The sequence below is a fragment of the Fistularia commersonii genome, chromosome 18, assembly GCF_037954325.1.
Source record: "Fistularia commersonii isolate RoL2024-O1a breed Wild chromosome 18, RoL_Fcom_v1.0, whole genome shotgun sequence".
In the NCBI taxonomy this organism is placed as follows: Eukaryota; Metazoa; Chordata; class Actinopteri; order Syngnathiformes; family Fistulariidae; genus Fistularia; species Fistularia commersonii.
Window position 1 is genome coordinate 9,412,933 of NC_141301.1, and position 27,131 is coordinate 9,440,063.

Sequence of the window (27,131 nt, forward strand, 5' to 3'; positions counted from 1 at the left end):
CCATAACCATAACATACCGAATCGATCGAGGACCGGGTTAACAACGACCGCGATTGGTACTACTGACCTACAGGGTACCAGTGGAAATTGGGCTACTGTGGGTCGAAGAACAAGAACAAGAAGATGAGGAGGAGGGCGTGTTCGGAAGCAAGGAGAAAGAAGGAAAGAGCCTGGGACTGAGAGTGGGGACTTTTAATATCGGGACTATGACAGGAAAAGGTCGAGAGTTGGTCGACATGATGCAGAGAAGGAAGGTGGATATACTGTGTGTCAAGGAGACCAGGTGGAAAGGTAGTAAGGCTAGAAGCTTAGGAACAGGCTTTAAGTTGTACTATTATGGTACTGATAAGAAGAGAAATGGAGTAAGAGTTATCTTGAAGGGGGAGTTTGCTAGGAACGTCCTACAGGGGAAAAGAGTGTCAGATAGACTTATGAGCCTGAAACTGGAAATTGAAGGTGTGATGCTTAATGTTGTTAGTGGCTATGCCCCGCAGGTGGAATGCGAATTTGAAGAGAAGGAGAAGTTCTGGATTGAGTTAGACGAAGTGATGCAGAATATTCCCTGAAATGAGAGTGGTAATTGGTGCAGACTTCAACGGACATGTTGGTGAAGGCAATAGAGGGGATGAAGAAGTGATGGGCAGATTTGGTATACAGGATAGGAATGCAGAGGGACAGATGGTGGTAGATTTTGCAAAAAGGATGGAAATGGCTGTAGAGAACATCTTTTTCCAGAAAAAACAGGAACATAGGGTCACTTATAAGAGCGGCGGTAGGAGCATGCAGGTAGACTACATCTTGTATAGACGAGGTAACCTGAAAGAGATCAGTGACTGCAAAGTAGTTGTTGGTGAGAGTGCAGCCAGACAGCATAGGATGGTGGTCTGTGGGAGGACTGGTGACAAGAAAGATGAAGACGACAAAGGCAGAGCAGAGGACAAAGTAAGGGGGGAGTGTTGTGTGGTTTTCAGTGAGGAGTTGAGAAAGGATCTGGGTGGTCAGGGTGAGCTTCAAGATGATTGGACAACAACTGCTAGTGTTATCAGGGAGACAGGTAGAAGAGTACTTGGTGTGTCATCTGGAAGGAAAGTAGATAAGGAGACTTGGGGGTGGAATGAGGAAGTGCAGGAGTATATATAGAGAAAATGGTTAGCGAAGAAGTGGGATACTGACAGGACTGAAGAGAACAGACAGGAGTACAGGGAGATTCAACGTAAGGTAAATATAGAGGTAGCAAAGGCAAAAAAAAGGGTGTAAGATGACCTGTATGCTCAGTTGGACAGTAAGGAGGGAGAGAACGACCTATACAGGTTGGCGAAACAGAGAGATAATGATGGAAAGGATGTCCAACAGGTCCAGGTGATTAAGAATAGAGAGGGAAATGTATTGACAGATGCTAGAAGAGGGATGGGAAGATGGAAAGAGTACTTTGAAGTGCTGATGAATGGGGAAAATGAAAGAGAGGCAAGGGTAGAAGAGGTGACTCTTGTAGACCACAAAGTAGCACAAATTAGTAAAAGTGAAGTGAGGAAGGCATTGAAGAGGATGAAGAGTGGAAAAGCAGTTGGTCCTGATGATATAGCTGTGGATGTATGGAAGTGTCTTGGAGAGGCTGCGGTAGATTTTCTGAATCGATTATTCAACAGGATCTTAGAGAGCGAGACGATGCCTGACAAATGGGGACGAAGGGTGATGTTGCCTATTTTTAAGAATAAAGGGGATGTACAGAATTGCAGCAACTATAGAGGGATAAAGTTGATGAGCCATACAATGAAGTTATGGGAAAGAGTAGTGGAAACTAGAATGAGAGCAGAAGTCAGCATTTGTGAACAGCAGTATGGCTTCATGCCTAGAAAGAGTACTACAGATACAGTATTTGCGTTGAGAATGCTAAGTGCAGAGGAGGCCAGAGGGAGCTGCATTGTGTTTTTGTAGACCTCGAAAAAGCATATGACAGGGTGCTAAGAGAGGAGCTCTGGCATTGTATGAGGAAGTCTGGAGCAGGACATGCATGCTAGCTATGAGACAGTGGTACGATGTGCTGTAAGGGTAACAGAGAAGTTCAAGGCGGAGTTGGGACTCCATCAGGGATCAGCTCTGAGCCCCTTCTTGTTCACAATGGTGATGGACAGGCTGAAAGATGAGGTTAGACAGGAATCTCCATCGACCATGATGTTTGCAGATGACATTGTGATCTGTAGTGAGAGCAGAAAACAGGTAGAGGAAAATCTAGAGAGGTGGCGGGATGCTCTGGAAAGGAGAGGAATGAAATTTAGTCGCAGAATATATGTGTGTAAATGAGAAGAACTCGGGTGGAACGGTGAGGCTACAGGGAGGGGACATCAAGAAGCTGGAGGATTTCAGGTACTTGGGGTCCACAGTCCAGAGCAACGGAGAGTTTGGAAAAGAGGTGAAGAGACGGGTCCAAGCAGGTTGGAATGGGTGGAGAAAAGTGTCAGGAGTACTATGTGATAGAAGACTATCGGCCAGAACAAAAGGAAAGGTGTACAAGACAGTGGTGAGACCAGTAATGCTGTATGGCCTAGAAATTGTTACTATGACGAAAAGACAGGAGACAGAAAAAGAGGTTGCAGAGATAAAGATGTTGAGGTTCTCTTTGGGAGCAACCAGGGTGGATAGGATCAGGAATGAGTCTATCAAAGGAACAGCACGTTAGTTTTTTAGGACAGAAGGTCAGAGAAGCCAGATTGAGACGGTTTGGTCATGTACAAAGGAGGAATAGAGAAAATATTGGTAAACGGATGCTGGAATTGGAGCTACCAGGCAAGAGGTCTCGAGGAACACGGAAGAGAAATCTATGGACGTAGTGAGAGAGGATATGAAGGTAGTTGGTGTGAGAGGAGGATGGAGAGAATAGTGTTAGGATGGAGAAAGTTGATTCGCTGTGGCGACCCCTGAAGGAAAGAGCCAAAAGGCGATATATGTATGTGTACATATATATATATATATACACACACACACACACACACACGTTTTCATGTGTATACACACAAATACATATATATATATACACACACTTCTACCTCCTGCATTAAGGTCTTTGGTTTTCTCTGTGTTTCCCTGTTTCGTCCAACTGTCCAAAAACATGCAGCAGGTTAACTGGAGACTGAATTGCCAGGACGTATGAGTGAGAGGGTGAATGGTCGGATTTCCATTTGACAAGTAAACGTTGTTGCGGCCCTGTTATCGACTGGCAACTGGTCCACATCCCTGCCTCTTGGCCAATAACAGCTGGGATAGGCTCCAGCTCTCCTGCAACATGAAATGCAGGATGAGAGGCACAGACAATTAATATACAATTAAAGTATATAATTATTAAAAAAAGAAAAATCAAGGATAAATAGATCAATTCATTTTCATGCAGAAATATATAGATCTGCATAAGGAGTATTGTCGACTCATATAATTCGAAAATCAGAATTAAGAAAATTTAATCAAAAAAATTAACCAATTAATTAATGAAGAAATCCGACATTCACTATTCCACTATCCTACTTCATCTGGTGTAATTAGCATCTGGTGTCCTTTACCTTTCTACTATAATAGGCTGAAGATACTGCTTTCCAGATGGTGCATGATGTTAGCTTCATTGACATTTTCAACTATTTTCCCACCACAATAATCTGACAGGAAATGATTAACAGCAATGCAGGATGGACGCTCTTGTTCAAAGATTACCATGTCGTGCTTGTGAGAATGCAAATTACAGTTATTAAATATAACCAAAATATAACCATTTTCATCTATTCACTTTATTGCATTTTCCATTTTTCCGAGTCACATTTCATTCCTTATCCGAAAAAGTGCATAAGATTAGACAGCAGTATTTGCAGAAGTTAACCAGAGTGTCGACGAAGTCTGCAGCCTCAAAGTATGCGCACATTTCTTCCTGATTTGAGTTTACATTAACATCCAGCAGACAATTTATATCCCATCGGTAAAGACTTGTAAAATATGTTGACGCACGTCGCAAACGCTATGTTAAGTATCTTTTTCGTTTAACAAAATAACTGTTTGTGCATTTTACAAAAAGCTACTCATTACAAACAGGCACCGCCATGCTACTCTGCACATAAGTCCCTATTTCCAAAATATAAAAATTAAGTGGTTATTGCAGTCACAAGGGAAGGAGTAGTAAATATTTGTTGTTTTCACTGTTGTTGGTGTCTTCTAACCAAATGACCAACGTTTTGTTTTTGTTGTTTTTTTGTTTTTTTTTTCCTTTTCTTGTCCTCCTTTCTACCAGTGAGGTCTGGCGCTGCCCCTGGACGAGGTGGAGGGGGCTGTACGATGGAGCTGAGGTGGGTGGAACGGGGTCAAGCAGCAGGGGTCATGGACAGACAGCATGGGAGGCTTCCTCAGGCTGAACGCAAGACAAGCAGATAAAAGAAAAAAAAACAAAAAAAAAACAGGGGTCATTATTTTTTAGGTTGTACAATGATGACTGCTGCAGCCGCCGCCTCTTCGCCTACACCGACCAATGCGCCCCCTTTCTCCAGAGGCACTTTGCAACTTCAGCTAACAAGGTGTGACAAGGGGGGTTGGTGGTGTGGCCAAGCGGCTCGGGTAATGGAGGGGAGGGGGGCGCATTGCGGTGTCTTTCAAAGTGTGGTCTTCCCAGATCTTTGGGTTCTTTTTTTTTCCCCTCAAAAGAAGGGCTTTGAACATTCGGATCATTATCGCCCTCATCATTGCTGGAGCGGCGAATTCAGCAAATTAAAGGAAAGACTATCTAAGTTGTGGCTACAGATGATCCCAAAGCATTGCATGTTCATTTGCAGATGGATGCAGTGGTTGTGAAAGTCGCCTCTTTTTTATTCCTTTTACACAACACCCTCAAGGTGATAACCCAAGGAAAGTAACAGTGTCAGAGTGTTGTGCTTTATATTCAAGCAAAATACTCCTCAGCAGTTGCAATGACTATTTTTTTTCCGAGGCCAACAGAAAGATAAGGAGACCTACAGTGTTGATGCTATGCTGCAATGAGTTTTCCTCTCCGTCAATATAATGTTTTACTGCCATCCAGTGGTGCTGCAAAACCATACCAGTGTCAGCGCAGTTGAAAACAAAAGGTGAACATTGAAAAAAGATAAAATGAACCTTTTAAATATTTAAAACAAGATGATTTCGTACTCCACTAGTAACAACCTCAGAATTATAAATTGACAAAAATTGCTGGAAAGAATTACTAATTCACTCCCTGTGGTGTTTTATAAACTACTGCTCACATCTGTCTTGCCTTTTTTTAAGTTTTTTTTCCCCATGCAGTGTCCTCATACTACTTCTACATTCTGTGGCATGCTTCAACATTCTGAAATTAAACCTGTCTTTAGAACAAATTTTTATTCCAGGAACATATATACATGCATTTATGCATAGCACATAAAAGAATATTTCAAATTGACAGTTCGGAAAACAACGTCGCATTGTACCTGGACGGTCATGCGGTCAAACGCATTTTCTCCAGGCTTCGGCTACTCAGCCTCTTCCTCCTCCTTTTAAAAAATAAAACAACAAAAAAAGATGAATTTATTGAAGAGCAAACCAATGAAAAATATATTCTTTAAAGATTAACATTTAACATATGTTCATTTGTGCAACCACAAAGCTTATTAGAAAATTAAGAAAAGATGAAGAGTTGGATGCAGGTGCATTAAGTGATAGGGAGAAGATCCACAGTGTCTGAGGGGGATTAAAACGGGTGGAATAACCTGGATTTGATAATACCTGTGTTTCTTCCACATCTTCTTGTTCTTCTTCTCCCTTTTGACACATTAAGAAAAGCGAGAGAGAAAGAGAGAAGAGGCGTGTGTGAAGAGACGGGTAGCAGGACGGTGTGAAAACCCCAAATATTAGTGGTTGTAAAGCTGTTTGGTTAAAAGTACCGGAGACATCATTCAAGAAAGGCACGTTTGGCAGTGGAGGAGAGTAACTGAGGACAAGACGGACCTCCAGAAAACTGCATCCCCGGGTAATACTTGCGGCCAAATGAGTGCTTAGTAAGATTCCTGGCCATCAGAACAGGTCTTATGTCCTTCTAATCATCACAGTTAATTATATATGACCAAAGCTGCTTTGGCCGGCAGTTCCACTGGGACATCACTTTTTCTGTAAAGGCATCGGTTAACACAGATGTAATGCCCAAGGGTGACAGCACCGGAAGAGGCCCCTCCTCCTCCAGTAACACGCGTGTAAATATAAAAGCATCATGAAAACCTTTGTTACCTAGTTTGCAAGTATACTGTTTTCCACTTTTTTTTATTTTATTTGGTCTTAGCGGCCAAATGCATCCTTAATTCATGCCGGATCGACTGTAAATCTTGTCCCTGATTGTATTTCTTACAGCCAATAGTACTTTATGTTCGAAAAATATTTGAAAAAAGGTCTTATGAATTTTTATTTGCACTTACCCGCCGGTATATCACTTAGATGTTACGTACCAAAACATGTCATACACAGAAATCTGGAAAAGCTGGAGTTAAACGATGCCAGTTTTCATAGTCTGTTCAGGAATCTTAGGCTATAAAAACAATAAATAAATAATGGAACTACATAAAGTTAGTGTAGGCCCACACCAAGAAATACTGCATCTTATCTTCTCTGGAACTTGTCAACTCCACTTTGTGCAAAAAGTCCTCTTGACCAAAAAAAAAAAAAAAAAAAAGAAAAAAAACACACAACTCCAACAACAAATCCCAAGTCAAGTCAGTGTCTTCTGTCAGTTTTCATGCAATGTAACTAGACAGAAAACTTCTGCTTGTGTGCACACAGGGGGGGTCTGGACGGCACAGTCTCTCAATCTGCTGGTTCCAAGGCATCAAATTGAAAGAGTTGACGTGACAGATTCAGTAAAGATGAACGAATAAGTGACGCGGCGACTCTAAGCAAACAGAAAACATTATGATGTCACCTCAAGTAAGGCTCATCGATAAAAAATCATAACTGTGTCACACTTCCATGATGCAACGTTGCCTTGGGGGGAAAAAAAAAAGAGAAAAGATTCTTTTTGTGGGCAATAAACTCATGCACTGAATTCCCACTCCTGGTAACCAACAAAACATGAGCACATCCAAAAATACCTCTAATACTTCAGCCTCCTCTTCTTCCTACGGAAGATGAAACCAGCGGTTGTGCAGAGAAGGAACATGTCAAAACAAAACAGATTATGGTCTTCAAATGTTTGCTATCGCACCGCCGGCCGCCTAAAGTAACATCAAGTGACTCTTCTATTCATCATGCCGCACACCATCACGCATCCCCACAGTGAAGAACAGACCGGCTCATGCTCCACGCAGACGAGAATGGAGAGAAGAGAGGAGGAAGACACTAAAGGAGCAAAAACACCTCAACTGTCAATCACCAGACACAGAACTACCTCAGTGAATTGGTCATCTTGATCCTGCAAGAAAAGGAATGTAAAGAAAAAAAAAAGGTGGAATGGTGCAAAGGCAAAGCAGCAAGGCAAAGCTTAAGATTGCAAATCAGACAGATATTGGAATGTCTCAGAGAAGTGGATGCTATTTGAAACCCCGGGCGGTCAGGGGTTAACAGCATAGAACACGTTGCACTATGAAACTTGCAAAATGCTGATTCGGGGCAGGCTTGTCCTCAGAAGTGTGTAACAAGATGGTTTCACTGAAGTAATAACGTGAAATCTAGCTGTGCTGATGTCGCACCGGGCAACTAGCATCCTACATGTCCGAAAGAGCATGTGGGAGAGTGTGGATGTAGGTGTGTCTATAGGCGTCAGCCTAGGAGTGTCTTTGCGCGACGCCTGCAGGAATGCAAAAGTCTGGTAAAACTAAGCAAAACTCTGCTAACATTGGACAGACATTAATTAAATTACATGAATTACTCGTGTAGCAAAAAAGTAAATAAATCAGGGTGCTTCTGATAACCACTAGAGGTCCTTTTAACCGACAAAGAAGAGTAGGGGAGTTTACGGGCGTGTATAATATTCAGACTTTTAATATGACTTCTAATATTTTTTAATCAAAGAATATTTTTCTCTTCTTTTCTCTTCCATCTTTCACACTGTTTAAAAACAGCTAATGATTAATGTCAAATTTTTTGACTAATTGCGAAATTCCAAATTGTGATGCAAAAGTCATTAAGTCATAATTCAGATATCACGGTCAAATATGCAACGTATACACTTACAAAGACCCAAAATGCATTCAATACAAATATAAATATATAGAAAAACAAGAATACTCACAATATGTTTGTCAACAATATAATAAAATGACAGTTTGTATATGATGACTACTTAATGACAGCTTAAAAAGCTGCTGACATGCAGATGTCATCTAACTAATAGTATACACAAACTACAAAAATTGTCCAAATGCCAAGCGGGCTCCAAACTTGGGCATTGCCTGCGGTTTCTAAATAGCTGCAAAACAATCAAATGCAAAATGCAAAGTTCTCTCGTGTGAAAAGAACTGAACAATCTGACAAACTAAAACAGATGGACGGGAATTAAATCGAGCAACGGATGCTGCCAGTAACAGCACAATGCCACCACACGAGAATATGCTTAATTTCCGGCAAGTGATGGATAAACGTTAAAAAGTACTATGATGTGACAGGTGGGAAAGGAAGAGCTCTCTACCAATTTTATCTACAGATTTCTAATTTATCATTACATGGTAACAGACATCTTAGACACCAGCCTTTGAATCAGTCAAAATATCCACTTTCGATCAGGTGGATTACTAAAGATTTTAAGATTTTTTTTTAAATGGATTATTTATCGATTTATTTATTCATATGTTGGGTTTATGTTGAGAGTATCAAATAAATAAAAAATAAATTAAATAAATAAATAAATATAAAAAGGAACTATTTAAATAATTTTTATTTTCTTATTTTTAAATGTACTTAAAATAATACGTGTTTAATTTCTTGTCACTAAAATTTGCATCACAACCACTAATGTGAATCCTGCAAGCATTTGATTTATCAAGCTTTTACAGCCCCGAGTGTGTGCTGACATTCAGGAGCAAAATTCGTGGTATAATAACTGTTTTAATTGGCTATTATTTTGCAAATATAAATTTTACATTGTTCAGTAAAATAGTTCTTTTTGTATTCAGGTTGACCACTGGTTGCACGCTCCAGTACATGGGATTAATGTATAACAGCACACAGAACAGGCAACATTTTTGGTTGGGTTGCAGAAATATAAATCAGCTTTTTAATTTCATAACGTCAAGTATTGTATTTGAAAGTAACCTTCAACAGGTCATCTTTTTTTTGGAGATTGAAATGTTTTTGTTGCATGCAGATATACAATTTATTTTTCCTCTGTCACAGTTGACTGATTTCATAGATGCTACATGCTTGATTTTTTTTTTTTTTTTAAACATAGCATGTAGGTAAAAAAACATTTAAACATTTATTATTTAGGGTTCCCAACCCTTGGTTGAGACCTATTGTACTAATTTATATTTGTATTTTTGATGCTAAACCCATATATACAGTAGTTTTTATAGGCAACCTAATCAGGTATTTTCCAAATACACAACATAGGGTACTTAGACAACATAAAACTCCACAACCTTAAAATTAAAAATAATAAGTCAAATAAATCTACACTTTGGGGAGAAATTGAAGGAGTCTGATATACTGGAAATCTAGGAATAAAGAAAGCTGATGCCAAGGAAAAACACAGACATGACGAACTGAGGAAGGCTAAAAGCAAGTGAAAGAAGAAGAAATTACATAATCTACCTCAAGCTGTCGTAGTTCTTCTTCCTCCTGGAGGGGATAACAGATAGCAGATCAGCTTGTTGTGGGCAGCAAGAGAGCACCAGGCATGCAGAGTGGAAAAGTCTGTTTTGTTTTGATTTGAAATGGGAAACTATTAGGATAGTTGGAGGTTGTCAGGCAGCACCAACGGGACTGGAGAGAAACGAGGAAGATGTTAGCAGAAAAAAGAAAACTTGTCAGGGTGGGAGAAGAAAGATAAAGTGTTGAAGTGAGTAAATTAATGACAGGAATAATTCAAAAAAAAAAAAAAAAAAAACCAACTGATCAGACCCTAACCCGCGCCCTCGGCCAGCACAGCGCTCTGATCTCTGCACCATCAAACCCACACTCCTGGCGACCACGGGGAGCGACCGTGGAAAGAGACGATCACCAACGCATAGTTACCTCCGACTGCAACTCCTCTTCATCCTGGAGGTAGCAAACCAAGAGATGGACAAAATGGCAAAGAGACTGTCAAGAGGCATATTCTCTGTGTGTGGGTGTGTGTGTGTGTGTGTGTGTGTGTGTGTGTGTGTCTGTGTGTGTGTGTGTCCATGAAGAAGTAGAAAGGTTTGCACTGAGAGGGGAAAAAAGATATGCGAATGGATCCGGCATTTACACTACAGCATGGACTGAAGAGACCTGTCAGCCTATAGAGAGAGACGAGTGGAACACAGTTGTTGGCTACCAAACTTAAAATTGGTATACACAGGCAAAATATCCGAGATCCCTTAACAGTAAATGCTGAAGAGTTAATGATAATAATGCAAAACGTGCATTGTAATTCCTACAGTGACGAAGAATATTTGAGCGGTTGCGAGAATAAAGAAAAAAGTGAAAAGTGATGCTTACATTACACTTCTGAGTACATAACAGAAGACATAACTATAAGACCCTCTAAATTCAGAGGATAGTAGCTTAGGGTCAGTTTGTGTATATATATGTACCTTTGATTTTGCTCAATAAAGATGACTGCATTTCAAGTGGAAATGCGGAAAAGTACAAGGAAAGAGAACTTAGTTATTTTGACCAAGAGAGCACTCACTCACGATTTCATTTCAGAAGTTCTTTAAAATCTATCAACAAGTGGCTTGTTTGATCATGCAGTTAATTTCTGTGCCAATGCATCTGCTGGAAAGTTAAGGGGTAAATGAATCTGGCAACATTTGAAATAAACCACGGATTTAAGCAGTTCAGCTCATTACCATACGGAGCAACAATTCTAAATTTCAGGCGAACGGGCAAGGCTGAACAGAGCACTCAAAGACGGGTCTTTTAAATCACATTTAAAAAAATCCTACCTGTTCTTCCTCCTCTTCACGACCCTGCGAGGTGGAGAAGAAAAAAAAAAAAACAAGACAGTATGAGATGCAAATGAACGTCCACATAATTACATATCCAAACAGTGTGCGTGTGTGTGTGTGTGAATCCGATGACGTAAGTGACAAAGATTGCAGACGGATAACCAAAACAAATTTGTTGACAAGGCAAAAAAGCGACAAAGGCATCAACAATTCACAAAGACTGGTGACACAAAGCACAATTTGAAATGAAGGAGAAACCTAGAAAGAGCAACAGAAATGCAAATGTACGGAAACTAAACTGTCCGAAGACTGGAATGTTTCATTCACATTTTGAGTTAGTGTGTAAATCACAAGGCTGAGGAGAAGATGCAGGGCGAGGACAACGGGAACTAGAAAAAAAGAGATACACGTTCAATGAGGTAGTAGAGCAGGACATTCAAGCAAAGATGGAGATGCTGAGGGAGAAAATAATCATTCCAAGAATTGCGGGAAGGTGGAAAAACATTGAGGGAACAAAGGAAATGTAAAAGGGGGGCTGCAGGCTTGAGGTGGCAATCACTGCGTCGACCTCTTCCACTACCTCCTCCTCCTCTGTTGGTTCCTCATCTCCAGCTGTTTCTCCTTCTGCGGTTCTTTCTGCTACCTCTTCCTCCTCGCCAACCGCATCTTCGTCCTCCTCATCAGCCGCTTCTTCAAGTATCTCCCCGTTACAGTCCGTCACTGGAAAGTCCTTTTTAATGAGTAGGTGAAGGGGAAAAAAATTAATTCAAAAAGGGAAAAAAAAAAGACATCTGATAAGTTACTTATTGGAGGTTTGGGGGCGGGGGGTTGCATCCTGGGAAGGAGGGAGCAGCAATTTAGGGTTGTCACCTGGATGTTGAAGTACTTTAAAAAGGAAACTACTCAAATTAAGATGAAAAACAGTTTTCATTTCATGCACAGAATAGGAAAAGTGAAGCAGTGTGTTGCCTTTTTGCTACTTAACATTTCAAAGCTGCATCGAACCCTCTGTGGGTTGTTTTTTTTTTTTTTTGGTAATATAGCCGAATCAGCAGTTAACAGTACAGCAAAAACATCCCATGTGGTAATACTAAAAATAAAAACGAGGACCGATAAATGGGCTTTTACTTGAAATTAACACATTTTGGTATTTGTACTTTGCTAGAAGTTAAAGGTCTTAATAGTTCCATATCTCAATATCGACACAATTTGGAGACAGCTGTATTATGTTCTTTCATACTCCAAGTGGATAACCTCCAATGGTTGTTGTCAAGACGTTAACCGAATTAATTTAGCCTGGTTGTGTGAGAGGTACTGTGGGAAACTGAGGAACAGTTCAAAATACACAATATGACGAGAAAAAATATACACAAATAAAAATATATGATGGGTGGCACAGTGGTTAGCGCAAGAAGAAGGTTAGATTCCAAGCCGAGGTGCCTTCCTGTGAGGAGTTTCCTGCGGGAAACCCAAGGGGAGCATGAGGTAGGTCAACTGGAGAGGTCTCAGACATGTCAATGAGAGGGGGAAATGGTTTTATGTCTCGATATAATGTGAGAAAGAGGGAGTGAATAGTTGTATGGATAATGAATAAATGAATATATGACCACATTAACAATAATAAGTATGATGAAAATCACACATGTGATTCCTTGAGACCGACGCTTTTAAAGGATTGCAGGAACAAGCGGGGTCAGTTTGAGCTTAATGATGCTTTTGTCAAATGAAGTTTGTTTTGTTTTTTTTCACCCACACAAACAAAAGAGATTAGTCCATGTGATGACTTGAAACGAGTCTGGAAGGGGTGAGTCTAGAGCCTGGGAAAGAAGTTTTTCAACATAGGGGATGAAAATGAAAATGGAAAGGGAAGACAAGGTGAAATGAAAAGGCTTGACAGAGAGACAAAAATAAGCGCTGTATTACTGTTGAGTCATCCGGGGTTCCGTCTGCATGCGTTTCCTCAGCGAGCGTCCCGTTTTCCACTATGTGAGCCTTGTCAGCCTGTAGTGCTTCCTGCATTGAGCAAAGGATCCGTGTCATCAGAAAAGAAACCAGCAGAGCCGATCACTGATGTACGCGGGTTACCGGCCACTTCGGTGGTCTACAACTAGAAAGAGTTTAAGGGTTTCCTTAACAAATACATTGATCGAAAACCGAAACCGATTTAGTACACCTGCTCCATTCAATGTCAGGTGAAGTTTGATGGGGGAACTGATTAGATTAGATTAGATTGAACTAAACTAGATTATGACTCAGCAGGATCACGCAAACAAGAACGGCTCTGATGACTCTTGCTGCAGAGATGCAGAATAAACTGACAAGGTTGCCGGTGGCCAGATACACAAATCATTTTCTTATTTTTGCTTCTATTAATGCAGTGAGGGAATTTAGTTTACCTACTGTGGACAAGCTTGTCCTTTTCCACTGATCTGCATTCCCAAATATCTCACTGCACAAAAGGAAAATGTGATGGTGCCTCCTCCTAAGACAGCCAGGGGTTGCAGCTCAAATCAGAAGAAATTGGGTTCCGCGGGAAAAGCATTTGCGCAGATTATTTTCGACTAATTGTTTGAGGATTTATTTCAAGATGTGAAACATCTTTCAGTGTTGGTCAGTTCAGTGCATTTTTTTCAACAGTTTGCAAAATGCGGCCTGTCACAAGAAACCACAGATAACAAAATTTAATGTGAGTTCCCTGTTTTTTTGATCGGGGAAATAAGATAAGCACGTTCAGTCGGAAACCTGTGCAGCCATATTTGAGACTGAAAAGGGGAAATATTTGTTTTTAACTTCCTTGCAGGGTAACAGTGCTCTCAGGACTTTTGTAATTTAAAAGGTGTCACTGACAGTTGACTCCAAAAACTTCTTAAGATGTTTCCATTCATAAGGGAGTCATAACTTTTATTTTAGATGCAAGTTAAGAAATAGTGTCTGGGCTGCACTGTCACATAAAGTAACTTACAGGGGGCACTAAGAGGCAGCAAAATGTAAAACAAGACCGCTCCTTTCTAAAAGTTGAAAACTCAATTGACAGGCAATGTCAAACTGTCATTCATAGAAACTGAATTAAGTTTTTGATTTGCCAATTCCTAAAATTGGAATCTAAATCATTTCTTTTCATTCTTATAATCTAAAAACTGCAAACAAGACAGTGTAGGTTTGAGCAATCTGATAAAATGACATTTTTTTGCCCAATGCATTTTGCATTTATAATAATTAGGGTATTTTGTGCACATTTATTAGAGATTTTACACTGATCTCTGAACATTTTCAATGGATCCTTGTTTTGCTTTCAATGTAACAAAAGATTAACAAATACTAATTTTTTTTATCTGCATAAACATAAGCTTCAGTTGACAAGGAAAAAAATCAAAGTTTCCTAAATTGAACAAAAATAACATATTGATATTATTCAACCAATAAATATTGAATATCTAAAAAATGTGCAATCTAAAAAAAAATGTTAATTTACGGCAAATATAACTTTCCTTGTAAAAGAAGTGAGGTTTTCAGTTTTGACAATAGTTTACATTGAGTGCTCCTTAAAGCAGCGTGGTTTATTCACATTAACACTTTCACCAGACTGTGAACCTGATTAACCTGATTTTTAGGCAACATTACCGATATGCGGCATCCCTCTGCAAAACTGATACCTGTACATTTTTCAACATTTTCCTTAACACGATGAAAAACGGCATTGAACAATGATATCTCCAGGAGATCTACTTATTATCATTTCATTTTTAATGCCCACATCTCCTTATGGGCACCTGTTGTTTCTATAACCATTCCCTGCACAAGGCCTTTCTTTTGTGTTTTTAGTTGTTTGTATTCTACTGTGTATATTGTACATAACCTGTTTATTTGAATCTATATCCTTAATTTGCATATTCTTTCAATTATTACCATTTGCAAACTCTTCTACCCTGTAGTGCTGCTGTGACATTTGAATTTCCCTGTCATGGAGTCAATAAAGTCTATCTTATCTTATATCTGAACTGAAACCATCCAGTTTGTACTAATGCACTGAGAGGATTTGGCCATTGTCGTCGGATTTGACAAAAATGACAAAAACACTCATCATATTGCACATATGTGGCAAATTTTCTGTTCTTTCTGTGTGTCTGGTCTGGTTCAGAGTACAAATGAGAAAGTCGACTAGCTTCACAAATTTGAATTATTCTGCAGGCTCTTTCAGCGCCACTCCATATATTAGCTATTGATGCTTTCTCCACCGAGGTGGTCTGAAAGCAGTAGAATAATGACAACAATGGCAACAAAAAGAAACTGTGCTGACCTTTGACCCAGGCGGAGGGGGCAGTCCCAGGAAGGCATACACAGAGTTGTCTTCCTTGGCATCAAAGAATGTGTCGTAGTCCTGAATGAAAATATCGAACATCGCTCTTATTTTCCTAACTTTAGTGTCCACTTTGGGTTGGGGCAAACCATCATTTAATAAGGCAGTGTTGTTTCTGTGCGCTCACCCCACAGTAGTTTTCTTCGTTGAAGATCTGAGGTGGAAGGGGGATGCCGTTGGAGGGTTTCTTCTCCTCGGGGACATTCTGCCTCATCCAGATGCGGTTCTCCTCGTTGCAGGCAATATCCAGCTGTGCATAGTCCACTTTAAGAGCCTCCAAGAATCCCACCACATCTTGCTGCTTCTTCTTGATCTTGAAAGCAGGAAAACATCGACAAATACGACTAAATTGACAATGATCCGGCAGTGTTACGTGAGGAATACACTTTAATAAAATGGGATTATTTCAAGTTGGATCATTTAACACATTGGTATGTGTTTGTGAATAAACACATAGGCTCCTTTATGATGGATAATTCAATCCAGAAGAATACATGCCCAATAAGATGAAGCCGGTGTTCCCCTTAACCCTTGCGTTGTCTTGCGGGTCAAAAGTAACGCACTACCATGTTTAGCTGTAGAAAAAACACCTTAACCTATTTTTTTCCAACTTGAAATTTTATGACTTTTCCCAAAGAGACCCCATAATTAGAAAAAGTGATACTTCTTTTCTGTTTATGTTTCCATGTAGGCTGTACACAAATAGGGTACAAAGATTGTCTTATGGGTCATTTTTGACCCGTAGGACAAGGGGAGTAAACACAATGTTAAGATCGCATAAGGGTTAAAGCTGGCTTTTATAGAGTACGCGAAGAGTCTCTCCTCATAGTAACACTCATTCAACAGTTCCTCATCACTGGTTTTGTGGGGTGAATGAACATGAATAAAATTGCGCCATTTGGGCGATTTTAAACATCGACCGACTGGTGTCAGTTGGCTCTGAATGTTAAAAAGAAGAGCAGCCAGAGAAGGCCGTCCCAAACACATGGAGAAGAACTGACAGCAGGTCTGGATCTTCTTGCATGATGTTTCTGTCATGAATGGCCATGTTCTCATGGCTAAAAACAGAATTGGGTTCTTCCTGCTCTACCAGCTTAGGGTGAGTGGAAGGGAGGCCTTCACTGACACGTCCACTCCCTAAGATCAAACTCAAGGTGTTTTCCAATAAGACCATCGGACAGGGGAAACCGGTGCCATTGCTGGACTGGCACAGCTCACACCAAGAGCTCTGTGGCGTTCGGGGAACCGGACTGAGAACTTTGTGAGGAGCCTCGTTCACTACGTGCACCTGAACGCAACACTGGAAGAAACCGTTCAAATACCAATTGATGCCTATGGGATTAATTAATGACAAATGAAGAGTGCGAGTCCTTTCGAAGTCTCTCCCGGCGACGCAGGCGAAACACCCGAAACTAAATATATAAAATGTATAAATATTTGTATATATATAGCTCTAAAACAAGCGAAAGTCGAACTCTTACCGCGGTAGATCCCGACGAAGAGGCAAGAAACACTTTGATAACCATTTTGTTAATATATATTTTGAGGAGCTAGCAACAAGTAGGTTCTTAAAGGAGAAGGCAGCTCCCCTATTATTAGAGCGCACCCTGGACGGGACTTTGAGAGACACACGTACGTGTACGCGCAAGAGCGCGGAGGTTATTTTCGTCCCCAGGATTGGTGGCTCGGCCCCAAGAGACGCAGCACCACTCAGATTGGCAACTTCAGCTGTCTGTCGGCGCAGGGGAGGGGGTGCGCGGTAAGTTAGTCCCCGGCTCCATGCTGAGTGCATATATGGACAGAAAGTAGCACTTCCAAGTTCGGGATCCCGAGCTCCGGCTGGGGGGGTTGATTGAGAGAGGTTTGCAAAAAAGAAAAAAAAAACTGATGAATAAATAAATATAACAATTTGCACATGGAGAGGGTCGCACCACAGTTTGTACTTCCTCCAAAAAAAAATGCATGGTGCTACTTAACTCACTAGAAAGTCTTTTGTGTTTGTAATAAACTTTATTTGGAGATAAATCTTACAAAGAATTGGCAAAGTTGTCCCAGCAATGTGGTGTACATTAAAACAGGTGTGATGTGATCTTAATATTCTCTATTATTCAGACATTTTAATAGAAATGAATTCATATGTGTGGTAACAATTTCAAATGTAAATATGTAATGCTAAGCATTCGAAAAATTATCATTTCTGTGCCTTTCTGTGTTTGTATCTACATCCAACCGGTCGAGACAGAAGCCCCCCCCCTTTCCCCTTTACCACTGACACCAAGTGTTTTGCTCATGGAAGGGGGAAAGTTGGGGTTTCTGTAAATCATTTTATAGAAGGTGGCCCGGATCTGCTCTTCAACAGATTTCAACTTATCGTCAATACTGCCATGTTTCACATGTGAGGAGGATTGAAATTGCGTGTGAGTGTGTGTGTGTGTGTCTCTCTCTCTCTCCTTCATATATATATACATACATATACATATATATATACACATGTGTATATATATATATACACATGTGTATATATGTACATATATTTACATGTACATATTTACATTTACATATACATATACATATACCTCATCATGAGACAACACTGTTGTGATTTGGCTCTATATTAGTAAAATCTGACTTGATTTGTCCCAGTAAGAGGGGTTCTGTTCCCCCCCTTCACACACACACACACGCACACATATATATACACACTGTGAAAGTGAAACCTGTGATGTCACATAGATGAAGCACGGCGTCTGTGATGACAGTGCAACTTTTTCCATGCAGTATTTAATTGAGAAATCTTCGAGCGCACGTGTACGTCGCCCAAAAGGAAGCTACGATGTCACAAAGCATTCTGAACAGGGACGCTTCCACCGCGAGCCTGGAAGGGGAAGCTGTGTTACATAGAAGGAAGCTGTGATGTCATATGGGGGAAGCACAGTAACTGTGAAATCACAACAAATTCCCAGCAACCCTTTCCTAAAGGCCACTGCACTTGCAGGTGATAACAAAACAAACAATGGATAATACTATAAACAAACAACCTTCCCTGCAGGTAAAGACAGACTATGTGCGATTTACGGAGTTTATCTATAGTGATCAAACTTATAAAAGGAAATATGCTGGTTTGCTCTGTTTTATGAGGTTTATTATTTGTCTGATTATTAATGAAATAACAGCCTAATTAATTGATAAGTATTTTTGTATCGGTTTTATTTTATTTCCACATTAAGATCCAAACATTGCCCTCTCAACTTTGTTTGCTGATCTTTTTTTAGTACTTCTGTTTGGGTTATTTCCTGCAGACCTCCCATGAATTTTAAAAGCACCTAGAAAAGGGTATTGCAGGTCAGCCCACGCTATAAATCCTGTTACACTGCCTCAATTTATGCTCTATATTCATCACTATGGAAATGAGTATTAAAACTCTTCTGTCGACTTTTCCCTTCAGGGGTTGCCACAGCAAATCAACCTTCTCCATCCTAACCCTATTCTCTGTATCCTCCTCTCTCCCACCAACTACCTTCATATCCTCTCTCACTGCGTCCATAAATCTTCTCTTTGGTCTTCCTCAAGACTTCCTACCTGGCAGCTCCAATTCCAGCATCCGTCTACCAATATATTCACTATCCCTCCTCTGTTCATGACCGAACCATCTCAGTCTGGCTTCTCTGACCTTCTCTCCAAACCATCTAACACGTGCTGTTCCTCTGATAAACTCATTCTTGATCCTATCCATCCTGGTCACTCCCAAAGAGCATCTTAGCGTCTTCATCTCTACCACCTCTAGCTCTACCTCCTGTCTTTTCATAACTGTTTCTAGTCCATACAGCATCGCTGGTCTCACTGCTGTCTTGTACACCTTTTCCTTCATTCTGGCTTGCAGCCCTCCATCGCATAGTACCCCTGACACTTTTCTCCACCCATTCTCTTTACCTCTTTTCCACACTCTTCGTTGTTCTGGATTGTTGACCCCAAGTACCTGAAATCCTCCAACTTCTTGATCTGGAAATGGGTAATAAAAATGTAGTAGTAAAATATTTAACTTTCAGAGGGGCGAGGCCTGCAAGAAGGCAACTCGTGAAATGCAACAGGATGCCAAAAAGGATGCCAGTGAGACCGCAAGCTCCAGTACAAGGACGTCCCTGTGGTCCTCTCCCTCTAGGATGGACTCCGGCTATAACAATGTCGACAACTCGTCTGACTTTGAAGACCAAACCGAGTCGCCTTCGCACAATAGTCCAGATGCCAAGTGGCAAAGACCCAAGCCGCGTAGCAGAACCAAAGGCACGTCATTCGACCTCGCTTTATGTCTGGCGGCGTTACATCCACTCTTGATATGCAGTTTATGTTTAATGTGCATTAACAGTTTTCCTCCCGCTCAGGTCACAGACCTAAGTCGAGTTATCCCTCCAATCAGCTACTGAAGTTGACTCCGATCAAGGCGCTGCGGGTTTCAAAGCCCCGGGTCCACACCCCCTACAACGTAAGGGAACTCAAGAACCAGGTGTGCGATGTGCAGCGTCAGCTAAGTGAAGTCACAAAGGAGAACAAACTGTTGAAGAGGCTCCAGCATCACCACTTGTCTGCAATACAGCATTTCCAAAATGCAGAGGGCAGCATTTCAGAGGTTTGTTTTTTGATTACAGTAAATCTCCTCGGGGTCTTTCTTATTCAGTCAGATGCGTGGAAACAAGAAGTCACCAAATATGAATTGTCAAAAAAAAATTGGAAACCTTTGCCGCTGTGTGTTAGTTCTGACTTTGAGCTTCATTCTCCCCCTTTTCCTTAAAATTACTAATCTGACCAAGAAATAATTTCTCATCGCCATCCACATTCCCCAGATTCTAACCAAACACAATACAGAGGTCAAAGTCTTGCAGAAGCTTCTCCATGACACACGCACCTGCCGTGACACCTTGTCAAAGCAGCTTCAGCAGGCCGAAAAGAAGTTGCTAACCACTAAAGACAGCCTCCAGCACTTGCAGATGCTTGGCCAGGATCAACACCTGCTGGAGAGGGAAGAACTCTCCGGCAAGCTGGCGAATGTCACTACCCAGCTGGAGGAGAAGGACAGGAGGATCCTGGTGTGTTGTTGCAGAATTACCTTAGTGAATCCACATTGCCCTTAACCCCAAGAACGAGAAGAGGATGGTTGTGAGCATGTTCTTCTTTTTGCTTTCTCCTTAATGCTGAATTATAGAACCTTGAGAAGACAATAATGCTGTATCAGTCATCATTCAATCGGCAAATCGCTACAGAACACAGAAAAGTCACCATGGCAAGAAATATGTCCTGCTCTCTGCAACAACAGGTTAATCATTTAAGCTGGGAAGTTAAAGTAAGTATGAACGAATGGCAAGTATTTTTTTTAATTGTTTGCTTCCCATATTTTTAGAGCTAACCGATAAAATGTGAGCCCTGATATCCAATCAAAGTTAAAGAGGGGCTTTCAGGCAGCAAGTCCAAAACCTCATTTGAGGACCCATATTTGATATTCTTGATTTACCCTTGCATTTCCTATGTTTTTAATCTCCCAAATAACCATTGCAAATACAATCATTTGTGCTACTACATTCTATGTTGACAGTTTCAGAGTAAATCTCAGCAAAAGAAAGTTTAATCTCAAGTTAAATCAGTTTTCCTCCCACAAACATTCATTGATATGAATTCCTGCCTATCCTATCTCAGAATCACCCATTGATGTGAATGTCCCATGCTTGCATTTTACTTTACAAGACATGCTTGTTTTTCCAACTCAAAACAATATTTTATACGCCTTTTATTTCTCATCAAACAGGATAGAGAGAGGGAACTTGAAAAACACAATATTTACTCTCTGAGATATTTAAAAGGATCAAACTATCAAGGTATTCCTGCATGAGTTTGATAAATTAGTTTTGCATCTGATATCCACTTAGTTTCTCCATGGTGACCATTCGTCTGGCCCTTTTCTGATTGACAGGCAAAAAACACAAGATGGTGCAAACGGATGAAATAGTTCCTATGAGCACAGACCCTGTAAGTTGTGTCGCGGCACTAGTCTACTTACCTCCGTGATGACTGAAGATTTTATAGTCATTGGGGTATTTTGTGTTTTTTGTACTTCAGGACAGCTTTTCAGTTGAGTATCCACATGAGAGTCTTCGCACAGACAGCAAGATGAGCACAAGTGAGACATTGTTGACAATCGTGTCTTGTTTTTATTCACATTCTGCTCACATTTTAGCCTTGAAAAATCACTTCAATGTTTACACAAAAAATTAAGAGAAACTGCCACGAGAAAAAGGTTTGACCTTTATCCTTAAAATATCAGTAGGTGGTGACTGAAAAAAATTCAAATGAAATTACTTTTTAGGACATTAAACGGGAACATTGGGATGTTTTTTTTTCTTCAATATATACCCTGCATTGGAAGATAAATACAGCGATTTTAAGCTACACTTGAGGTCGGCGGGGCGCAGGAAGTAGAGCAAATGTCTGTGGAACCAATATTCCTTGTTCAATTCCTGACTTCTCCTAATGTATTGAGGATCAAGACACGTAACCCCTAACTGCTCCGCTGGTGGGCGGCATGCACACTGCTCATGGGTCATCCATGATGAGTTTTTTGCAGAAAATGAATTTCTCCACAGGGGTTAATAAAGGATAAATTATTATTAATAATCTCAAAATCTTTAAATGACAGAATAAATTGGCAATTTTGATTATTTTCATTCCTATAATTTTGATCACAATGTCTGGCCAGAGCTTCACTGTTCTGCCAAATTACATAAAGTTACTGTTGACAAGTTACTGTTGACATCTAAGACACTTTTTGTATTTTCCCAGGCCGAGTGAACAAGCTGGTTCAAACAGAAGGACTACTCCCTCTGACACCCCCAAAATCTGTCACTCACGTGGAAGTACAATATTCTGAGAAGGACCAGAAGCAGGAGAGCCCCCACAACTGGGTAAACGATCCAAATTATTTGGACATTTGATTTTAGGGCCATGTATTTTTTTTTTCTTTTAAACTTCAATTCCTGACTCTTTAATTTACGATGAATAAAACAGCCATTGTTTTAACTGATGCATTTTCCCCTACTTTGGCCGTGATCTAGAAGTCAGACGAGTCCACATCAGAAGAGGACTCTCAGGTGGAGGATAGGGGGGCATGTGCAGGTGAGGGAAAGAAACAGCACATACCGATTCTACACACCATTCCATGCATGTAGTTACTTTTAAATTAAATCAGTTTAAAAAAATGTCAAAATATTTTCAACAGTGGGGAAAAAAGGGTTCCCTCCAGTTTTGATTTCAGTGGCAAACATGTTTTTTTTTTTTTTGGTTTGTTTTTTATTGTTAGAAAACGCAGAGCAGAGAGATTGCTCAGACAAAAGCACAGATTACCAGTCGGAGGAAGACTGCAATGAAGAGGCAACAGAACTCCCGCAGGACTCATCCTTCTTTTTCACAAGGATCGGACCCAAGTACAAACAGCACAGGCGGGTTAAGACGCGCAAGGTCTACACTTTCAAACAAACTGTTGAAAACATGCACAAGGGGCTTCCGGCTTTCGCCAACATGGACTTTTCTTCTTGTGAAAAAGCCAACGAGCTGAACATAGAGGCTCTCAACAATGGGCTTTTTGAGCTCTCTATTGAGAGCCTACTCGCCATGACTTCTAAGGGAGATGGAAACTTCAGCTCTGACTCCAACTAGAGGACTCAAGCGGACAATGGATACCAGAGGCACAGGCACGTGTCTATACCGGATTGTTATGGCAGCAACTTGAGTTTAACATGTGTAACCAATAACTCGACTAAATGTGATGACTTGCCTTATGTAGTGAACTGACAAATATTACTTTTAATAAAATATCACAACTTCCTAGACAATTCCAAGGTTTTGATGAAGCAACTGCTGTCTTTTATTATAAAAGAAACATTTCCACATCAGTATGATTTTAAATAATATAATAACAGACAAATTTTACTGAACTTAATGCAAAATTTTCAAAACAAATAAAACAATTTAAAACAGAATACTTATTTTGTACAATAGGTTAATAGGACAGGTGTTTTATTTATGATTTGAGAATAAAGTTGAAATTTTAATATTAGGCATGGAAAGAGGATGCTTGAAAACTTCTAAATAAAGCCAAAGCAATGAGTACAGATGAATCACTCCCCTACGAGAGAAGTTTAAATATTAATAATGAACTTTCATTTTTGAAATTGAAGTACAACCTCTAAAACTTAAAGCTGCTCTTCAGAAAGCCCTTTGTAGATTCATCTAAACCATTCTAAAAAAAATGCATATTTATTTGTAATAAGGAGATTTTCTCTCTCAGGGGATAAATAGTTTGGTAATTAATACTAGGACTTTTAGAGGCTGGAAAACAACACAAACTTGGAAAAGTTTTTCATCTGAAATAGTTGGTCAGAAACAGGAATTCAATTATCAATGGCTGAATACACAGATGAAATGCAGTGTCACATGATACAGGAAAACAATTGGATGATCAGTCCCCGTGTTCATTCCTGATAAATGTATGAGCCCATGTAAATGGTTCATCCATTTTTGAGAAATCCTGATTTTTTTTCGGTGCCAAGCACAAGATACCAAAAATTCAACTTTATTCTTCACATTTTGACTGTATGCTCAACAAAGTGCTCCTCCACATGTCTTATCTGTACAACAGGCTCTGCAATTCCGCTGTCACTTTGCATTGCGAGGTGGCCAATGCATCACATGCAGTCATAGGCAACTGTCAAAAAATGATTGAGCAGAATGGTTTTTACCAACCAAATGTTCAGCAACAGGTTTGAAACACTCATAATCACAGCTCACATTTCTTAGCTGACAGCATGGAGACCCAGTGTGATGACTTTGTTGCAAACCACTAACCAGCATGTGATTCCAACACCACCTGAAAGAAAAAAGGAGGTTGCTTCTAGCATTTCAAGAGGACAAGTGTCACAATCACTCATTTAGGGACACAAAATTACAAAAACAATATAAATCTTCTTAATACACATACACTAGGAGCTGCCCTGTATATTCATCAATATTTCACTGTCCACAAGCTACAAAGAGACGGATCACCTGCCACTCCAGTTGGAAAGGCCACGAGGCGCTCCACGGGGGCAATCCATCTACTGGGGACTACTGTCACTGGGTCGGAGTAATACTTCCATATCAAAGAGATCATCACAGCACCCTGGTGAAGGGAACCAAAAAACACTATCACGTATGAACATAGATTTGTTGAACGAACAAAATTGTTCTCCCGCCATGACTCGCTTCTGTATTCACATTGAATTTGATCAGTCTAAATAAGTGAAAACTATGTACTGTTGATGTATTACTTTTTAGGTGTATGCCAGTCAAGCTACATACATTAAAGGAAATTACTATTTTTAAGTCAGCAGCATGGTTCATGAGGGTTACACAGGTTTTGGTTGTTTTAGTCCAGCACATTATGTCACAGCCCTTATTTTGGCTAAATAAGCTGCTTACTTACATCTAGAAATACAATCATTCCTACTTACTTGAAGTATATAGAAGACAATGTTCACAACCCATTTCATTTTGGCTTGTTGTGCTGTCCTTGATTTCACTGAAAATAGAAGATGTAAAAACAGTTAAGTTTTACAGCAGTATCTGCAGTGACTCAGACTTCTTCAGTTCCACACTAGTGCCTCTTGGGGCTCCTTTAAAAAGACCAATGATGTGACACAGCGCAATTTGACTGCATTTAGTTGACTTGTTAATAATAAGAGGGCAGCAATTCTAAAACCATCCCAAGAGCCAATATTGCATGTTGTTTTTAATCTAGTATTTTGGAATATGGGAACTATGGAAAATTTTTGTTCCGGCAGGTGCGGCTGTTCCATTCCTTACTACAAGTTAAATGCAAACTCAAGCCCGGCTCCCGTATAACTTTGACTATCCTTTGCATTTCCATCACAGAAACTCTCTTACCGTGTGTTTTCAGCTTGTCAGTCATCTTGTTGATTTTACGCTCCAACCTGGCATATCTAGCAAACTCATCCATCATACTAATTGAGGACTGCTCCTTCTTCATATCCTGGATTTCGGCCCTCATCTCGTTCTCCTGCTCAGCATCTTTCTGTACCAATTTTGAAAGCTGGAAATAAAAAATGAATAGCTATTCAGGCTCAGGGGCTTGTGTGATGACGGTTTGTTTCTTGATAAATGAGTTTCCCAGTCGTGTTATTTCTGGTGTTTTTGTACATTAAGGCGAAATCTTTTATTTACTGTGACTGATCTTCCACACAAAGCTGCTAACATCACAGATGGCTCTCGATTTGTGCTAAAGAGTAACCACATCACAACCCCTCGCATAACTTGAACATTAGAACCACGTAATGCAGACCTGGGCATTTAACCACCCGCAGGCCATATCTGGCCCGTTTTGCTTTTTTTAATCAGGCCCGCCAAAGTATTTTCTTTGAATATTTTAATAAGTATTTTCAATCAATATTGAATTTAGAAACTCCTTTTTTCCTTTTGTTTAATTTTGTAAGGATGATTATATGCAAAATAATGTCGGTACATTCATATGATGATTTAAACATTTTAAAGTTGAAATAAGATGACAAAACAATGTAAATATTTAAAATGCAATTTTTTATTTTAATTCATGGTACCTAGTATCATGATACCTAGTTGGCCCGTGCATAAAGATCAAATAAGAAATGTGTAATAATGTGGCAATAAGATGTGTAAATAAGAAATGCCAAATTAATTGCCCACCCCTGAGGCAATTATTGTAACGTTACGTCACGTTATTTTGTAACGTAGCGTTGATGTAGCAAACACAGGGGATGCTGCGCCATTGTCATGGCCATATTCAACGAAATATTATATTGAGAAACATAATAAAGTTATTCTCTGATTTCTAGTGTGTTGGTAGCGGTTTAACCGAGGTAGGAATTAACAATGCGAGAAACACTAGCATAAATGAATAGAATAATTACGTTTCACGTACCAAAACGCTCAGTAACATGAACGTTTGTTGTCTAAATAATGAGACTACGATTGTAAACACCACTATTAATATCACTTCGAAGCTCGCTAACAACATATGACACTTACGAAAGACGATATGCTCGGGAGGAGAGTTTTGATGAGATTGCACAGAAAAACCGAGCCTAGCACAAGAAACCAGGCATAACCAGAAGCCATTTTCTCCCTCAGGAACCTCCGCCCTCTTCTTCGGGTTCTTTGTGTTTCTGATAAACACAATATATGGTACGAGCACAATGTCGCCATCTAACGGTCAGAATGTCTCAAATTTGTATTAATCTCGTTTTGGGAAGCTTTCTCAAATCCCTGGAGTCCTACTTGTTCTTTTAACCAATTAACGTTTTAATAACTCTACCGGAAATGTGTTCCATATTTCAAATCAAGTGGCGGGCTGCTCTTTCGGATCAAAATATTACATACGTTACAAGATTTATTTTCAGAAAAATAACATTTTCAAGCATATTACATTGTGATTTTTTTTCATTCTGCCGTTGCTGGTCTGGATGACTGACGGTATGAACATTTACAATATTTTATCTGTCGATTGTTGATACTTAATGACAAACAATCTTTGCGACAATATTGGTTTTGCTACTTATCATATAAGATTATGTGATGGCTATTTCTTTTCCAGTATTACCAAAACCCATATTTTCAATTTTGTT

At 39.9% G+C, this 27,131-nt stretch overlaps 3 protein-coding genes across 14 annotated transcripts; 1 reads left to right on the forward strand and 2 right to left on the reverse strand.

The window, feature by feature from the left end:
• Window positions 1-3,757: 3,757 nt before the first annotated feature.
• sh3bgr (SH3 domain binding glutamate-rich protein) lies at window positions 3,758-17,076 on the reverse strand. Of its 11 annotated transcripts, XM_086164186.1 has the most exons (13): window positions 16,917-17,076; window positions 15,563-15,748; window positions 15,376-15,456; window positions 13,002-13,091; window positions 11,659-11,808; window positions 11,076-11,099; window positions 10,180-10,203; window positions 9,757-9,783; window positions 7,397-7,420; window positions 7,101-7,127; window positions 5,749-5,784; window positions 5,454-5,516; window positions 3,758-4,384 (listed from the first exon to the last, which is right to left on the reverse strand). In XM_086164186.1, the coding sequence occupies exons 1-12, from the start codon at window positions 16,959-16,961 to the stop codon at window positions 5,496-5,498; spliced, it is 735 nt and encodes a 244-aa protein (XP_086020312.1). In that variant the 5' UTR covers window positions 16,962-17,076; the 3' UTR covers window positions 3,758-4,384; window positions 5,454-5,495. The 11 variants fall into 11 exon arrangements, with proteins under 11 accessions (XP_086020312.1, XP_086020320.1, XP_086020314.1 ...); XM_086164194.1 differs by lacking the exon at window positions 13,002-13,091; XM_086164188.1 differs by lacking the exon at window positions 10,180-10,203.
• A 2,438-nt stretch (window positions 17,077-19,514) lies between these two features.
• On the forward strand, window positions 19,515-23,133 carry LOC147224321 (uncharacterized). The gene is made up of 10 exons (XM_086164983.1): window positions 19,515-19,716; window positions 19,815-20,059; window positions 20,274-20,516; window positions 20,633-20,770; window positions 21,230-21,299; window positions 21,395-21,450; window positions 21,541-21,601; window positions 22,261-22,382; window positions 22,533-22,593; window positions 22,778-23,133. The coding sequence occupies exons 1-10, from the start codon at window positions 19,515-19,517 to the stop codon at window positions 23,131-23,133; spliced, it is 1,554 nt and encodes a 517-aa protein (XP_086021109.1).
• A 176-nt stretch (window positions 23,134-23,309) lies between these two features.
• get1 (guided entry of tail-anchored proteins factor 1) lies at window positions 23,310-26,658 on the reverse strand. 2 transcript variants are annotated; one of them, XM_086164558.1, is made up of 6 exons: window positions 26,536-26,658; window positions 25,399-25,564; window positions 24,966-25,033; window positions 24,520-24,634; window positions 24,265-24,343; window positions 23,310-24,181 (listed from the first exon to the last, which is right to left on the reverse strand). In XM_086164558.1, the coding sequence occupies exons 1-5, from the start codon at window positions 26,623-26,625 to the stop codon at window positions 24,270-24,272; spliced, it is 513 nt and encodes a 170-aa protein (XP_086020684.1). In that variant the 5' UTR covers window positions 26,626-26,658; the 3' UTR covers window positions 23,310-24,181; window positions 24,265-24,269. The 2 variants fall into 2 exon arrangements, with proteins under 2 accessions (XP_086020684.1, XP_086020682.1); XM_086164556.1 differs by having other exon boundaries at window positions 23,310-24,343.
• Window positions 26,659-27,131: the final 473 nt, after the last annotated feature.

Bases quoted from the DNA above. Each gene is read 5' to 3' on its own strand.
- sh3bgr (XM_086164186.1), bottom strand. From the start codon at position 16,961: ATGGTTATCAAAGTGTTTCTTGCCTCTTCGTCGGGATCTACCGCG. The intron at 15,457-15,562 runs GTGAGCGCACAG...ATTTTCATTCAG, and splicing joins ACGAAGAAAACTACTGTGGG to GACTACGACACATTCTTTGA. The intron at 9,784-10,179 runs GTAACTATGCGT...TATCCCCTCCAG, and splicing joins AAGAGGAGTTGCAGTCGGAG to GAGGAAGAAGAACTACGACA.
- get1 (XM_086164558.1), bottom strand. From the start codon at position 26,625: ATGGCTTCTGGTTATGCCTGGTTTCTTGTGCTAGGCTCGGTTTTTCTG. The intron at 25,034-25,398 runs GTAAGAGAGTTT...TTCTATTTTCAG, and splicing joins TGACAAGCTGAAAACACACG to TGAAATCAAGGACAGCACAA. The intron at 24,344-24,519 runs GTGATCCGTCTC...TTTTTCTTTCAG, and splicing joins CTTTCCAACTGGAGTGGCAG to GTGGTGTTGGAATCACATGC.
- LOC147224321 (XM_086164983.1), top strand. From the start codon at position 19,515: ATGCAACAGGATGCCAAAAAGGATGCCAGTGAGACCGCAAGCTCCAGT. The intron at 20,771-21,229 runs GTAAGTATGAAC...CTCATCAAACAG, and splicing joins ATTTAAGCTGGGAAGTTAAA to GATAGAGAGAGGGAACTTGA. The intron at 21,300-21,394 runs GTATTCCTGCAT...TCTGATTGACAG, and splicing joins AAAAGGATCAAACTATCAAG to GCAAAAAACACAAGATGGTG.